Source organism: Ranitomeya variabilis, chromosome 4, assembly GCF_051348905.1.
Source record: "Ranitomeya variabilis isolate aRanVar5 chromosome 4, aRanVar5.hap1, whole genome shotgun sequence".
In the NCBI taxonomy this organism is placed as follows: Eukaryota; Metazoa; Chordata; class Amphibia; order Anura; family Dendrobatidae; genus Ranitomeya; species Ranitomeya variabilis.
The window spans coordinates 742,679,525-742,696,943 of record NC_135235.1 but is presented as its reverse complement, the minus strand read 5'-3'; the positions used below and the strand labels follow the sequence as shown (position 1 = coordinate 742,696,943).

The 17,419-nt window shown below is 47.5% G+C and overlaps 1 protein-coding gene across 2 annotated transcripts in view; it reads left to right on the top strand.

Annotated features, from left to right (window-relative positions):
• The window catches only part of LOC143768056 (uncharacterized), a 77,467-nt gene that overhangs the window by 26,850 nt on the left and 33,198 nt on the right, over positions 1 to 17,419 (top strand). For both annotated transcript variants that reach the window (XM_077256725.1, XM_077256726.1), the window contains exons 2-6: positions 11,168 to 11,308; positions 11,434 to 11,610; positions 11,693 to 11,816; positions 11,900 to 11,997; positions 12,196 to 12,286. In XM_077256725.1, the coding sequence (XP_077112840.1) occupies positions 11,231 to 11,308; positions 11,434 to 11,610; positions 11,693 to 11,816; positions 11,900 to 11,997; positions 12,196 to 12,286 (568 nt within the window). In that variant the 5' untranslated portion in view covers positions 11,168 to 11,230. The remainder of the gene's footprint in view (positions 1 to 11,167; positions 11,309 to 11,433; positions 11,611 to 11,692; positions 11,817 to 11,899; positions 11,998 to 12,195; positions 12,287 to 17,419) is intronic.

The window sequence follows — 17,419 nt, the reverse complement described above, 5'->3', positions numbered from 1 at the left end:
ATGGAGTGGGGATTGTGGACAAGGAGTAGAAAAGAGAGAGAATGTGAGTAGGTTGTGGTGAGAAAGAGAGAGAGGTGAGTTAGAGGTTAGAGGGGGAGCAGAGGTGAAGATGAGGTCCAATGTGTGGCCATCTTTGTGAGTTGCTGCAGAAGACCATTGATTGAGGCCGAAGGAGGAAATGAGAGATAGACGTTTAGTAGCAGCTGAGAGGGAAGTGCCAGTGGGGATGTTGACGTCACCCATGATGATAGTGGGGATGTCAGCGGAAAGGAAATTAAGTAGCCAGGTAGTGAAGTGGTCAAAGAAAGAAATGGCTTGCCCTGGGGGGTGGTAAATGACAGCCGGTTGGAGGGGGAATAGATGCGCACAGAGTGCACCTCAAAGGAAGGGAGGGTAATAGAGGGTGGCAGTGGAATTGGGGTGAAGGAGCAGTTATCTGACAGGAGAAAACCAACTCCTCCACCATGTGTGCTGCTGTGGCGGGTGGTGTGTGAAAGGTGGAATCCACTGTATGAGAGTGCAGCAGGAGAAGCTGTGTCAGAGGGGTGAGCCAGGTTTCAGTGATAGCGAGGAAGGAAAGTTTGTTAGTAATAGATCATGGATGTAGGAAAGTTTGTTGCAGACAGAGCGAGTGTTCCATAGAGTTCCAGTTAGTAGGTTTGGGGAAGCGGGGGCTGGGCGAATGGGTGTAAGGTTAGAGAGGTTACGGAAAGCTATGATAGAGCGTGGATGGGAGGTAGAAATGACTGTGGGAATGTGGTGAGGAGGACCAGGATTTGGAGCAATATCACCGGTAGTGAGGAGGAGCAGAGAGTGTTAGCAGGAGAAAGCATGAGGGGGCTGTCTGTGTTTGGAGACAGAGAATTGTATGTTGAGGAACAGTTTTGAGGAGGAGGTGAGCTGGATGGATGGGGAGAATTGAAGAACAGATGGACAGTTCCTTACTAGGTGTAGGGATTAGGGGGGTTAGCAGAAAGTGAAGGATTATAGGGGTCAGAGTGAAAACAAATAGAAACATTGTTTTCAGTGTATATTCAGTAAATGCACTCCATACTTGGCCGGGGCTCCTTTGACATCAATTACTGTATCCAAGCAGCATGGAAGCGATCAGCATGTGGCACTGCTGAGGTGTTATGGAAGCCCAGGTTGCTTTGATGGCAGCCTTCAGCTCGTCTGCATTGTTGGGTCTGGTGTTTCTCATCTTCCTCTTGACAATACCCCAGAGATTCTCTATGGGGTTAAGGTCAGGCGCGTTTGCTGGCCAATCAAGCAAAGTGATACTGTTGTTTTTAAGCGAGGTATTGGTACTTTTGTCAGTGTTGACAGGTGCCAAGTCATGCTGGAGAATGAGGCCATGTTCACACGTTGCGGATTTTTTGACGCTGCGGATGTGCAGCAGTTTTCCATGCGTTTAACAGTGGCATGTTAAACTATGGAAAACCAAATCCGCTGCGCACATGCTGCGGAAAAAACCACGCGGGAACTCCGCGTTGTTTTTTCCGCAGCATGTCAATTCTTTGTGCGGATCTGCAGCGTTTCTGCACCCATTGACTTGCATTGAGTCAGGCAGATCCGCAGAAAGACCGCAGATGTAAAAAAAGATCTGCGGTTTAGCTGCGGGGGAAATGCTGCAGATCAGGAGGAGGGAAGAGTGTGGGCGGAGACTGTGCGTGCATGTGTGTGCGGGTGGGGTCCGCGTGTCTGTGTGAGTGGGGTCTGTGCAGGGCTGTCCCGGGGTCTGCGGGGATGTGCGGGGGGGTCTTTGTGTGTGTGTGTGCAGGCATCGTCCGATGGGAATAAAAGTCCCATCGGGCTATGCCTGCTACAGTCAGTGATTGACACATTAGCCAATGATGGGACACTAGCAGTCCCATCGTCCGGCTAATGTGTTGAATGTAAAAAAAACACATATAACATACAGTACATACAACATAGGACATACAGAACATACAACAGTACATACAGAACATATTACATACAACATATGACATACAGAACATACTACATACAACATATGACATACAGAACATATTACATACAACAGTACATACAACATATGGCAGTACATACAACATGACATACAGAACACTTCATACAACATTACATACAACATATGACATATAGAACATACAACAGTACATAAAACAACATACAACAGTACATAAAACATATAACATACAACACAACATATAGCGCATACAACAGTACATACAACATATGACATACAGTACATACAACAGTACATACAACATATGACATACAGCACATGCAACATACAACAGAACATTCAACATATGACATACAGTACATGCAACATGCAACAGTACATATGACATACAGTACATACAACATGCCACACATGATGTACATAACATACTACATACAACAGTACATACAGAACATACAACAATAAATACAACATACAACAGTACATAAAACACATACCTATATCTACAGTACAGTATATTGTTGTGGATTCTGTTTTTGGGCTCCCTCTGGTGGTTACAACTGGTACTGGGTGACTTTGGTGGGTTGCGGTCTCTGGTTTCCACCTGTCCATCAGAGGCTGGGTGTTTCCTATTTAACCTGGCTTTCCTGTCATTCCCTTGCCGGCTATCAATGTATCAGTGTGTCTCTGTTACCTTTGCTACCTGCTCCTAGGCCTTCAAGACAAGCTAAGTCTGGATTTCCCTGTTTCATGTTTGCTTTCATGTTTTTAGTCCAGCTTGCAGATATGTTATTCTCTGCTGCTGGTTGCTCTAGTGGGCTGAAATTACCACTCATGTACCATGAGTTGGCACATGAGTTTAAGTAATTTCAGGATGCTATTTTGAAGGGTTTTAAGCTGACCGCGCAGTTCACCTTTTGTATCCTCTGCTATCTAGCTTAAGCGGGCCTCATTTTGCTGAATCTGTTTTCATAACTACGTTTGTGCCTTCCTCTCATTTCACCGTCATTATATGTGGGGGGCTGCTATTTCTGTGGGAATATTTCTCTGGAGGCAAGATAGGTCTGTGATTCTTCTGATAGGGGTAGCTAGATCTCCGGCTGGCGCGAGACGTCTAGAGTCCCCCCAGGAACGTTCCCCGGCTGCTGTTAGTTGAGTGTTGAGGTTCAGGATCGCGGTCAGCTCAGGTTCCATCACCCTAGAGCTCGTCCTGTTTTTGCCCGTGTTATGTGTTTAATTCCCTGCCATTAAGAACATGACAGTATAGCCGGCCCACAAAGTGTTAATTGTTTGGGCTGAAGCAGGAGAAAAAGAAGTGTTGAAGGGAAATTTTTTTTTTTTTCCCTCAGAGTTTTGCTGCCTAGCCCTTAATTGCTGTCTAGCTGCTTCTTACCTCCTCTTAACCGTTGAATGGCTCTGACCTTAGCTGTTTAACATGGATGTCCAGAGTTTGGCTTCCAGCCTGAATAATCTTGCTGCAAAAGTTCAAAACATACAGGATTTTGTTGTTCACACTCCTATGTCTGAACCTAGAATTCCTATTCCAGAGTTTTTTTCTGGAGATAGATCTACCTTCCTGAATTTCAGGAACAATTGCAAATTGTTTCTTTCTTTGAAATCTCGCTCCTCTGGAGACCCTGTTCAGCAGGTCAAGATTGTAATATCTTTCCTGCGGGGCGACCCTCAGAATTGGGCATTTGCATTGGCACCAGGGGATCCTGCATTGCTCAGTGTGGATGCGTTTTTTCTGGCACTGGGATTGCTCTATGAGGAACCTAACCTGGAGATTCAGGCTGAAAAGGCTTTATTAGCCCTCTCTCAGGGGCATGATGAAGCGGAAGTATATTGTCAAAAATTTCGGAAATGGTCGGTGCTTACTCAGTGGAATGAGTGCGCCCTGGCTGCAAACTTCAGAGATGGTCTTTCTGAGGCCATTAAGGATATTATGGTGGGGTTCCCTGCGCCTACAGGTCTGAATGAGTCTATGGCTATGGCCATTCAGATTGATCGGCGTTTACGGGAGCGCAAACCTGTGCACCAGTTGGCGGTGTCTTCTGAACAGGCACCTGAGACTATGCAATGTGATAGAATTCAGTCCACAAGTGAACGGCAAAATTATAGGCGGAAAAATGGATTGTGTTTTTATTGTGGTGATTCAGCTCATGTTATATCAGCATGCTCTAAACGCACAAAAAAGGTTGATAAATCTTTTGCCATTAGTACTCTGCAGTCTAAGTTCATTTTGTCTGTAACTCTGATTTGTTCACTGTCATCCATTTCCGTCGATGCCTATGTGGATTCGGGCGCTGCCCTGAGTCTTATGGATTGGTCATTTGCCAAACGCTGCGGTTTTAGTCTGGAGCCTCTGGAAGTTCCTATTCCTTTGAAGGGAATTGACTCTACACCATTGGCTATGAATAAACCGCAGTACTGGACACAAGTGACCATGCGCATGACTCCCGTTCATCAGGAGGTGATTCGCTTCCTTGTACTGTATAATTTACATGATGTACTAGTGCTTGGTCTGCCATGGTTACAAACTCATAATCCAGTCCTGGATTGGAAAACAATGTCTGTGTTAAGCTGGGGATGTCAGGGGGTTCATGATGATGCACCTCTGATTTCAATCGCTTCATCTACTCCTTCTGAGGTCCCTGCATTTTTGTCTGACTATCGGGATGTTTTTGAGGAGCCTAAAGGCCCCGTCTCACTAAGCGATTTACCAACGATCACGACCAGCGATATGACCTGGCCGTGATCGTTGGTAAGTCGCTGTGTGGTCGCTGGGGAGCTGTCACACAGACAGCTCTCCCCAGCGACCAACGATCAGGGGAACGACTTCGGCATCGTTGAAACTGTCTTCAACGATGCCGAAGTCCCCCTGCAGCACCCGGGTAACCAGGGTAAACATCGGGTTACTAAGCGCAGAGCCGCGCTTAGTAACCCGATGTTTACCCTGGTTACCAAAAAAAACAAACACTACATACTCGCCTTTCGGTGTCCAGGTCCCTTGCCGTCTGCTTCCTGCTCTGACTGAGCCGCCGTACACTGAGAGCAGAGCGCAGCGGTGACGTCACTGCTGTGCTCTCACTTCTCACTGTACGGCCGGCAGTCAGTGAGAGCAGGAAGCAGACGGCAAGGGACCTGACGGACATCAGAAGGCGAGTATGTATTGTTTGTTTTTTTTTACATTTACGCTGGTAACCAGGGTAAACATCGGGTTACTAAGCGCGGCCCTGCGCTTAGTAACCCGATGTTTACCCTGGTTACCAGTGAAGACATCGCTGGATCGGTGTCACACACACCGATTCAGCAATGTCAGCGGGGCCTCAACGACCAAAAAAAGGTCCAGGCCATTCCGACACGACCAGCGATCTCGCAGCAGGGGCCTGATCGCTGGTACGTGTCACACATAGCGAGATCGCTATGGAGGTCGCTGTTGCGTCACAAAACTTGTGACTCAGCAGCGATCTCGCTAGCGATCTCGCTATGTGAGACGGGGCCTTTAGCTCAATTCGCTCCCTCCTCATAGAGATTGTGACTGTGCTATAGAATTAATTCCTGGCAGTAAGTTCCCTAAGGTCGTTTATTTAATCTGTCAGTGCCAGAGCATACTGCTATGCGGAATTATATTAAGGAGTCCTTGGAAAAGGGACATATTCGTCCATCTTCGTCCCCTCTGGGAGCAGGTTTTTTTTCGTGGCAAAAAAAGATGGTTCCCTGAGGCCTTGTACAGATTATCGCCTTCTGAATAAGATTACAGTCAAATATCAGTATCCATTGCCATTATTGACTGATTTGTTTGCTCGCATTAAGGGGGCTAGGTGGTTCACTAAGATAGATCTTTGCGGTGCGTATAATCTTGTGCGGATAAAGCAGGGTGATGAGTGGAAAACCGCATTTAATACGCCTGAGGGCCATTTTGAGTATTTGGTAATGCCTTTTGGACTTTCTAATGCTCCTTCAGTCTTTCAGTCCTTTATGCACAATATTTTCCGTGAATATCTGGATAAGTTTATGATTGTGTATTTGGATGATATTTTGGTGTTTTCTGATGACTGGGAGTCTCATGTTCTACAGGTCAGGAAGGTGTTTCAAGTCCTGCGGGCCAATTCTCTGTTTGTGAAGGGCTCAAAATGTCTCTTCGGAGTCCAGAAGATTTCTTTTTTGGGGTACATTTTTTCTCCTTCTACTATTGAGATGGATCCCGTCAAGGTTCAGGCGATTTGTGACTGGACACAACCTACATCTGTTAAGAGTCTTCAGAAGTTCTTGGGTTTTGCTAATTTTTATCGTCGGTTCATTACTAATTTTTCCAGTGTTGTTAAACCTTTGACTGATTTGACTAAAAAGGGTGCTGATGTTGCTAATTGGTCTCCTACGGCTGTGGAGGCCTTTCAGGAACTTAAGCGCCGTTTTTTTCTGCTCCTGTGTTATGTCAACCAGATGTTTCACTTCCTTTTCAGGTTGAGGTTGATGCTTCCGAGATTGGAGCGGGGGCGGTTTTGTCACAGAGAAGTTCCGATGGCTCGGTGATGAAGCCATGTGCGTTCTTTTCTAGAAAATTCTCGCCCGCCGAGCGCAATTATGATGTGGGTAATCGGGAGCTTTTGGCCATGAAGTGGGCATTTGAGGAGTGGCGTCATTGGCTTGAGGGTGCTAGACATCGTGTGGTGGTCTTGACTGATCACAAAAATCTGATTTACCTTGAGTCTGCCAGGCGTCTGAATCCTAGACAGGCTCGTTGGTCGTTGTTTTTTTTCTCGTTTCAATTTTGTGGTTTCATACCTGCCAGGTTCAAAGAATGTGAAGGCAGATGCTCTTTCCAGGAGTTTTGTGCCTGACTCTCCTGGAGACTCTGGGCCTACTGGTATCCTTAGGGATGGGGTAATATTGTCCGCCGTCTCCCCAGACTTGCGACGTGCATTGCAGGAGTTTCAGGCGGATAAACCTGATCGTTGTCCACCAGAAAGACTGTTTGTTCCGGATGATTGGACCAGTAGAGTCATCTCCGAGGTCCATTCTTCTGTGTTGGCTGGTCATCCTGGAATATTTGGTACTAGAGACTTGGTGGCCAGGTCTTTTTGGTGGCCTTCCTTGTCAAGGGATGTGCGCACCTTTGTGCAGTCTTGTGAAGTGTGTGCTCGGGCTAAGCCTTGCTGTTCTCGGGCCAGTGGGTTGTTGTTATCCTTGCCTATCCCGAAGAGGCCTTGGACGCACATTTCCATGGATTTTATTTCAGATCTCCCTGTCTCACAGAAAATGTCCGTTATCTGGGTTGTGTGTGACCGCTTTTCTAAGATGGTTCATTTGGTACCCTTGCCTAAGTTGCCTTCCTCCTCTGAGTTGGTCCCTTTATTTTTTCAGAACGTGGTTCGTTTGCATGGGATTCCGGAGAATATCGTTTCTGACAGGGGATCCCAGTTTGTGTCTAGATTTTGGCGGATGTTTTGTGCTAGGATGGGCATTGATTTGTCTTTCTCGTCTGCATTCCATCCTCAGACGAATGGCCAGACGGAGCGAACTAATCAGACCTTGCAAACTTATTTAAGGTGTTTTGTTTCTGCTGATCAAGATGACTGGGTTGCCTTTTTGCCACTGGCCGAATTTGCCCTTAATAATCGGGCTAGTTCTGCTACTTTGGTTTCTCCTTTCTTTTGTAATTCGGGGTTTCATCCTCGTTTTTCCTCTGGTCAGGTGGAGCCTTCGGATTGTCCTGGAGTGGACGTGGTGGTGGACAGGCTACATCAGATTTGGAATCAGGTGGTGGACAATTTGAAGTTGTCTCAGGAGAAGACTCAGCAGTTTGCTAATCGCCGTCGCCGCGTGGGTCCCCGACTTCTTGTTGGGGACTTGGTGTGGTTGTCTTCTCGTTTTGTCCCTATGAAGGTCTCTTCTCCTAAGTTCAAGCCTCGGTTCATCGGTCCTTATAAGATCTTGGAGATTCTTAACCCTGTATCTTTTCGTTTGGATCTCCCAGCATCGTTTGCTATTCATAATGTGTTCCATCGGTCGTTATTGCGGAGGTATGAGGTGCCCGTTGTTCCTTCGGTTGAGCCTCCTGCTCCGGTGCTGGTGGAGGGAGAATTGGAGTATGTTGTTGAGAAGATCTTGGATTCTCGTGTTTCCAGACGTAAGCTCCAGTATTTGGTTAAGTGGAAGGGTTATGGTCAGGAGGATAATTCCTGGGTGGTCGCCTCTGATGTTCATGCGACTGATTTGGTCCGCGCCTTCCATAGAGCTCATCCTGATCGCCCTGGGGGTTCTCGTGAGGGTTCGGTGACCCCTCCTCAAGGGGGGGGTACTGTTGTGGATTCTGTTTTTGGGCTCCCTCTGGTGGTTACAACTGGTACTGGGTGACTTTGGTGGGTTGCGGTCTCTGGTTTCCACCTGTCCATCAGAGGCTGGGTGTTTCCTATTTAACCTGGCTTTCCTGTCATTCCCTTGCCGGCTATCAATGTATCAGTGTGTCTCTGTTACCTTTGCTACCTGCTCCTAGGCCTTCAAGACAAGCTAAGTCTGGATTTCCCGGTTTCATGTTTGCTTTCATGTTTTTAGTCCAGCTTGCAGATATGTTATTCTCTGCTGCTGGTTGCTCTAGTGGGCTGAAATTACCACTCATGTACCATGAGTTGGCACATGAGTTTAAGTAATTTCAGGATGCTATTTTGAAGAGTTTTAAGCTGACCGCGCAGTTCACCTTTTGTATCCTCTGCTATCTAGCTTAAGCGGGCCTCATTTTGCTGAATCTGTTTTCATAACTACGTTTGTGCCTTCCTCTCATTTCACCGTCATTATATGTGGGGGGCTGCTATTTCTGTGGGAATATTTCTCTGGAGGCAAGATAGGTCTGTGATTCTTCTGATAGGGGTAGCTAGATCTCCGGCTGGCGCGAGACGTCTAGAGTCCCCCCAGGAACGTTCCCCGGCTGCTGTTAGTTGAGTGTTGAGGTTCAGGATCGCGGTCAGCTCAGGTTCCATCACCCTAGAGCTCGTCCTGTTTTTGCCCGTGTTATGTGTTTAATTCCCTGCCATTGGGAACATGACAGTATATATATATATATATATATATATATATATATATATAGTACATACAACATATGACATACAGAACATATTACATACAACAGTTCATACAACATATGGCAGTACATACAACATGACATACAGAACACTTTATACAACATTACATACAACATATGACATACAGAACGTACTACACATGACATACAGAACATACAACAGTACATACAACATACGACAGTTCATACAACATATAGCATACAACAGTACATATAACATGCAACACAACATATAGCACATACAACAGTACATACAACATATGACATACAGCACATGCAACATACAACAGAACATACAACATATGACATACAGTACATGCAACATACAACAGTACATATGACATACAGTACATACAACATAAAACAGTACATACAACATGCAACATATGATGTACATAACATACTAAATACAACAGTACATACAACATGCAACATACAGAATGACATACAGTACATGCAACACATACATATAGACATACAGTACATATACACAACACATATAGTAGATACAACATAGAGTACATACTCACCATCACCTTGATCCCCGAAGCCATTGCTCACCTGTAAAAAATATTAAAATAATAAACAAACAATATACTCCCTGATCCGCAGATATCCAGTTAATACTAGTGTCCCATGACGATCTCCCGTGGAGAGCTGCCACATCAGCTGATGTGACCGCTCTCCAGGGGCTCTAAGATTCAATGACTGAAGGTATCCTTACGCACTGTATGCCTTCGCTGCTGTGAGAAATAGTTCTTACTCTCACTTGTGGCACTGCTGTGTGGGAAATTTCCCACTCAGCTTTGCCATAAAGTGAGACCAATGAACTCAGGTAACCTCTTCAGTGATGCACTGCAGGAGCCATTGTCTCCTGTCAGTGTATCACTGGAGGCCTATAGAGCGGTGACATCACCCGATGTCACTGTTCTGTTGGGGAGATCGTCATGGGACACTCGTTATTAATTGGACTGCGTCGGACAGGGAGTATACGGTTGGTTTATTATTTTTAATTTTTTGTAGGAGATCGAGTATGATAAGTATGGTGAAATTAAGAATATTAAAATACTTTTTTCTGGATCTTTTTTTTTAACTTTCACTACTATAGGATTAGTAGTTTTTCACTATTTGCAACGGATCCGTTTTTTCAAAAATTCGCCGGATCCTGCCTGCCTGAAAAAAACCTGATGTGTGAAAGTAGCCTAACTATCCATATATCTATCTACATCTATCCATAGATATATCTATCCATACATATATCTATAGATAGATAGATACATAGATCTATCTATTCATATATCTATAGATCTATCTCATTCCTTCTATCTATCTATAGATATGGGATAGATACAAGGAACGGGATAGATAGATAGATAGATAGATAGATAGATAGATAGATAGATATGGGATAGATAGATATATCTATCTCATTCCTTCATCTCATTCCATCTATCTATCTATCTTATCTATTTATCTGTGTGTGTAATGGAGTGTGGGTTGGACAAGAAATTACATCACAAATATTTTTTTTTGTTCAATAATACATCTTTATTTAGCTTTCAAAAACACATCAAAAATGCACCTGCGTTTTCAGCCAAGAGATGCAGATTCAGTGCAGAAAAATCCGCAGGCAAATTTGCAACGTGTGCACATACCCTGAAATTTCCATCTCCAAAAAGCTTGTCGGCAGAGGGAAGCATGAAGTGCTCTAAAATTTCCTGGTAGACGGCTGCACTGACTTTGGTCTTGATAAACCACAGTGGACCTATACCAGCAGATGACATGGCTCCCCAAACCATCACTGATTGTGGAAGCTTCGCTCTAGACCTCCACTCTTCCTCCAGACTCTGGTACCTTGATTTCCAAGGTCTAGTGTGAAGTATCCACAATCAATGATGGTTTCAGTCCCCAAAAACATATGATTCCTACAGCCAATAAGTTGCCTAAGCAGTGGCCAACTTAGCCTGTGATTGGGAACATGGAAGAGATGTCGTGGTCAGCAATTCAACTTGTGTTCCTGTCCATACAAGACTAGAGAATACAATATCTACATATTCTTTCTCCTGGTATGCCTCCCCTTGTTGTCATTCTTTATGATGTTGCATTGGCTCATTTTCTTCCTATTCATTTCCCTACAGTATCAGATCCTCTCAGTGGACATCTTGTATATTAAGAGAATTTTTCTGAATTAATCCTCAAAGATGGATATGGACAGGGACAAGATGGCAGAAAGGATATTACACCTCACCCTAGAGATCCTCTTCCGGCTTACTGGAGAGGTGAGAGATTCTGATGACGTCACATTACATTATTCTTATCTATGAAAATAACAGGCAGAACTGGAGAGGTGAGGACTCTGGAAATGTCTGTAGTGAGATTTATTAATGTGTCTCTCCATAACCAGGATTACACAGTAGTGAAGAAGACCTCTAGTGAACGCTGTCAGGACCCTGTGTCTGAGGGATGGAGAAGACCCCTGAGCCCAATCACGGGGCCTCCACCTCACCTGATACATGAGGACATCAATGACCAGAAGATCCTAGAACTCGCGTACAAGATGATTGAGCTGCTGACTGGAGAGGTGACACTGCTGGGAATGCTGGGACATTATACAGTAACTCTATGAAGAGATCGGGGGATGATGGTATCATTGTATGTGTCAGGTTCCTATAAGGTGTCAGGATGTCTCCATCTATTTCTCCATGGAGGAGTGGGAGTATTTAGAAGGACACGAAGATCTGTACAAGGACGTCATGATGGAGGTTCCCCAGCCCCTCACATCACCAGGTAATAGACAGGACTAAATACACACGGCCTATAATTATCTGTATATAAAGAATGAATTCAGTCCCTGTATGTGTTTCCTCCAGATCTATCCAGTAAGAAGACAACACCAGAGAGATGTCCTCATCCTCTTCTTCCACAGGACTGTAAACAAGAAGATCCCAGTGTTCCTCAGGATCATCAGGTAGATGGAGAGAAGGTGTCATGAGATCTCCCCTATGATGTGTAGACGGCTGTGAAGGTCTTGTGCTCAGTCTTGTTTTATCCACCAGTATTCTATATTTTATACTTGTGTAATGAGAACGGTGGAGATGGCAGGATTAAAGCTGATCATAGATGTGACTTCTCCATCTGTCGGTGACTTTTACAATATTTGTTTCAGGGTGAAGATCTGACCCATATTAATACTACAGAGACATGTGTGAGGGGTGATGAGGTGTGCAAAGAGGAGATTCCGACATATGGGTACCCAGGTGAGTAGTGACCACTAAATGCAGAGAAGTCACAGATTCTTCTCAGTGACCGGCTGTGGCTACTTTATCAGTTGTGTAGTTCGGCCGTATCACAATTGTGTGATCACCATTTTGCCTCTAGAATAGAACATTCTCCTCCATCTGAAAATGTTCAAATGATTTTGTGAAAGCCCTTTTCTAGTGAACTTACAACATGGAGGATCCACCTACCCCCTGGGATTAGTGTGGCACCCCAGGAGTTCTGGTACCACAGTAGTCCTGCCTTCCTCTCGGAGAGGGTAGTGCTGTGCCTGGGAACAAGAAGAATTTATTTGGCAGGTAAACCACACACACAACACCTTCTGAATCCAGGCCAGGAGGGGGAGCTCTAAACCCAGTTTCAGTGCAGCTTCCCTGAATAAAGATCCTGGTCTGGAGGAGGAGTCAGTTTAGTCTGGAGCAGACAGTGAAGGGTAAGGAGCAGAGGAGAGATCGAGGGCTAGAGGAGGCTGCGAGTGGGCCTCCTTAAGCCAGAGCGCAGAAACTGGGTACCGGGAGCCCAAGGCTAGGCTGTGGGGAGCTGCAAGCCCCATAGCAAAACCGGAGGGCATAGGACTATGTGTGAGTTGCCCACACCACACCTGTAGTACAGCAGCATTCTGGAGCCTGGAGTTACCATGCAGAGACTCCAGAAGGAACGGCTCAAGCTGCCTTCCATGCAGGTACTGTCCCAGGACAGGGAAGAACGAGGACCTTGTGATGACATTTCAGGTAGCAAGGGACTAATAGTGAGTGCAAAGTGGAAGGCTCCAAACCTGACCTGCCAAGGGGACTTCCACTTGTTTCCGGGCTGCCTGGACTCCTTTTGTACCTGTTGCCGGTACCCTGGACTGAGGCTGAATATCATCTCAGTAAACCAGGTAAAGACTGCAACCCTGTGTCCTCTATTTATATATACCTTAGGAGCCCTGGGGACCCCGCTTCACCTGTGGAAAGCATCACCATCTAGCTGCCGTACCATCAGCCCAGAGGACCCCTTTAAGCGGCGTCGGTCCCCTCTGACCGAACACCACAGGTGACGTCCAGACAAACTTTATTAAAAAACCCCTTTAAAGACCGTTCCCCTTTAATTGGGCACCGAGGGCACGGACCGGGTCGCAGCCACCGTGACATCCCCTTTAAGACCGGACCTGGTACCGAGTACCCCAGGCCCTGGCGGACGACCCATTAGAAGATTCTGATCTTTACCTGTCCAGATCTGTAAAATCCAAATAACAGTGCACGTAGAATGTGCTGACAAGTTAGAAAATCACTTGAAAAAAATATTATGATGGGTCTGTAAGAGAAAGCGGAGGGTAATGATGCTGTTGGCTTCCTAGAATCTCGATTAGGGATGAGCGAATGTGCTCAGTGATACTCGGATATCACTTGATTATCTGGGTGCTCGGATGTGCTCGTTACTCGGTGAGCATTATCCGGTGCTCACTTTCAAAATTGAATCCCCACCCCGCATGTATAGCCCCTGTTACACAGCCAAAAAGCATGCGGGGATTGTCTGTGGGTCTCTGTAATGCTGTAGCCATCTTGGTAGTGGCATTACACTCATTCCTGGCTGTGTGACATTATCAGGGGGTTGTTAAAATGGTAGGCGGCGTCAGGCTCGGCACAGTGACGCCATTGCAGAGCTCTGTGACAGTTGTTATTGGAGGGAGAGAGTGCTTGTCCAGGCGTGTGTGTGCGCAGTACAACATCTCAAAGTCCTGTAGTGTAGATACTGGTGCTGAAGCTGAACCATCATACTAACAGCCCTTCTAATCTTGTGCATCTTTGTATCAGATGCAATCTGCTTTTAGCCTAGGGAGGAAGGGAGAGTTGCAGGAGCAGGGAGAGTGGCTGAATACAGTCTGTAGGCAGTGATTAGGGCAGGGGTGGGGAACCTCGTGCGGCCTGCAGGCAGGTCCCCGGAGTCAACAAGGCTCGGGCAGCAGCCATATCCTGCCAGCTGCCGGCCCCTTAACCCTCAAGTGCACAGTATTCAGCGTTCATTACAGAACGCTGCCTGCATATGAATGATGTCATTGGGGTGGGCGGGATTAGTTCCCAATGCACTCCCGTCCTCCTGTTCCGGAAGAGGAGCTGCTGCTAGAGAGTTCAGAGTGATCTGTGTCTGCAGCTCTGTACTTTTCTGCTGGTGAGCTCTGCCCCTCAGCTGTGTGCCCTCACAGTTATTTGCCCCAATATGATCTCTGCGCCCCCCCACTCTATGACCCCCCTCTGATCTGTGTTTCCAGCTATGGGCAGCCCTGTGATCTCTGTGCCCCAAAGCTATATATCCCCTGTGATTTCTGTGACCCCCCCCAGCTATGTGCCCCCCTTTCTATGATCTTTGTGCCACCCCACAGTGATCTGCTCCCCCAGCTATATTCCCCCCCCCTGTGATCTGTGCCACCCCTGTGATCTATGTCATTCCTGTGTCCCCCTACTTTGTACCCCCTGTGGTATTTGTGCACCCATGTGTTCCCTGTGCCCCCTGTGATCTCTGTCCCCTCCAGCTATGTGCCCCCCCCGTGATCTCTGTGCCACCCTGTTTTCTTCATGCCCCCCCCTTCCCCCCGGTGATCTGTGTCCCCTTGGCGATCTATGTGCCTGCGTGATGTCTGTCCCTTCCAGGGCTATATATTCCCCTTCCCCCAGTGCTGTATATCTCCCTCAGGGCTGTATGTGCCCTCAAATGATATGTATATGGAGTGCCCCCAGACGCAGGGCCGCGGGGTACTCGGTACCGGGCCTCTCTGTCTCGGTCCTGGGGTTGTCACGGTGGCTAGACCCGGTCCGTGACCCTGCTAAGGGGCGTCCAATGATAGGTGATGGTGCGTGGTACAAGATGCGATGAATAACGAGGACACAGGGTTGCAGCTACACTATTATTAACAGTAAACAGCTTGGCAAGTGTGACATATTTGGTTAGGTGGACTTCTTCCTCCCCACAGTTAAGAACACGTACTGGCACCCTCCCCTTGCGGACGTCAACCACCCCTTGGGCTGTCAGGAGGGTAGGCCTATTATCTGAATACACAGGTTCTACCAGGGCCTGATAGTCTTTACCCCTGAGGCCTATGGCTGCCCGACACCATATCAACATTTCACTCCTGGGGGGTATCGCAATGGGGTTTGAATCACTCACTGTGACCCGGCCAATTTCAACACCAGTCAACTCCACCTGCTGTCTCTGCATCAGAGCTCTGATTTCTTTCTGCAAGGCACGTTGTTCACTGTAACCAGCTGTTTCTGCTACCTGCTGCAACAAGACAATAACTTCTGCAAGACAATTTTCTATGACAATAGTACCGATGGTCATCATGGGGTTACATTCACGTCGGTCAATATCAACAATGACAATTCCCTGGGCCTCCAATTCTACCCGCCCCAGCTTAATGGTGACCTCTTTATACCCCACTTGTGGCAGTGGCTGACCATTACTAGCTATTATGGTAAAATCATCATCGGGCCCACGGGTAATATCGGTGTCCTCCCAATAACATTTATAAAGGATGTAAGGCATAGTCGTCACCTGGGAACCAGCAAAGCATTCATGGGGATACCGTCGATCACAATGGGGAGAACTGGTCGCCCTCCGATGTATTTGGCTCTCCAATTTTGCGGGCCTGACCGTCCTATTCCTGGGGGTTGGCCCTCTGCCCCAGGGGTTGCTCGTTTAAATGACAGTACCTTGCAAGATGGCCCACCTGGTGGCAGCGGCGGCAGATAGGTCATCCATCCCGATGAAAGCGATCGTCGTCTCTGCCTCTGGTCGACGGAACCCTCCTCTGTCGCTGCCAGGGGACATCTTCCGGTCTGGAAGCCAGCTGGATCTTCTCCTTGGGGGCCTCCTGTAGGGACTGGACGGTCCGGGCTAGGGCTGCAACTCTCTTGGTCAGCTCCTGCATCTGGAGGCGTAGTCCTGCAGGGGAGTTGTCTTCCAGGATCTGGGCATCGGCCTCAGCGGAAACGGGCGCATCCGGCGCCACCTCCTGGTGGTACGTGAGGGCTTGATGCCTGGGAAGTACGGCACGGCTGGGCTGTCGCTCTGGTAGCGCCTGGATGGCTTTATCTTTGAATTGCGCAAAAGTCAGGTCTGGATTCTACATGGCCAGGAAGTGTATCTGGGCCCTTTGGTGACTGCACATGAGCCCCTCGATGAACCGCTCTTTCAGGAGTTTATCTTCATCTTGCATGCTGTTTGGGTCACTCTGCTTGATGGCCCGCAGTGCCTCCTGGAGATTAAGTGCATAGTCCCGTAAGTTATCCTGCGGCCTCTGCTTGCACCCATAGAACGTCAATTTAATTTCTGTAGCAGTGCGGGTGTCAAAGGTGGTTTTAAGCTTTGCAAAGACCTGTTGCGCAGTTCTCTTATCTGCGGCGGGCCATGACTTCACTTCTCTCAAAGCCGCTCCAAAGAGTTGGCCTGTTATCATATGAACTTTCTGAGGCTCTGTCAAGGGATAAAACTCGAGCAGGCTACAAATCCCCTCTTTAAAGTCAGTTAATGTATGGGATTCTCCAGAGTATCGCGGGAGCCAGGCTGCACCACGTAGATACGGCATAGAGAAGGGCATTATGGCTGCCGTAGCCGCGGCGGTATCCGGCTGGCTGATGGGGGCGGCAAGCTCCGCGGCATCCGGCGGTGATACAAGGCCCGCGGCTGCGTCTACTGCGGGGCCTGGAAGTGCCCCCGAGTCTGCGGCTGCGGCCGCCGCCTCAGCTCCTCCGGGACCCGACATGGCCGTTCCTCCCCCCTGCTAATCTGCCGGGGTCGGGGTTCCTCTTCCGGAATCGGCACCTCACCGCGCCTTCTCGCTCCGCGCTCTTTTCGGCCAGCTCCGCCCACAAAGCTATGGCTCCTCCCCTCGTGCTCCGCGCGGCGATGGCAGATTTTGGCGGCAAATAGCAATGCACAGTGTTTGCAATAAGTCACAGTTCAAGCACAATTCAATCACAGTTCCAAGGCACACATGACCTGATTCTTCAGGCTTAAAGCGAACCTGTCACCCCCCAAAATCGATGGTGAGGTAACCCAGGACTAACCCAGGCTGCAGCCTTTATTGCTGGGGTTATTGTGGACTGCAGTTGGGAGAGTTAGGACCCAGGAAGTGG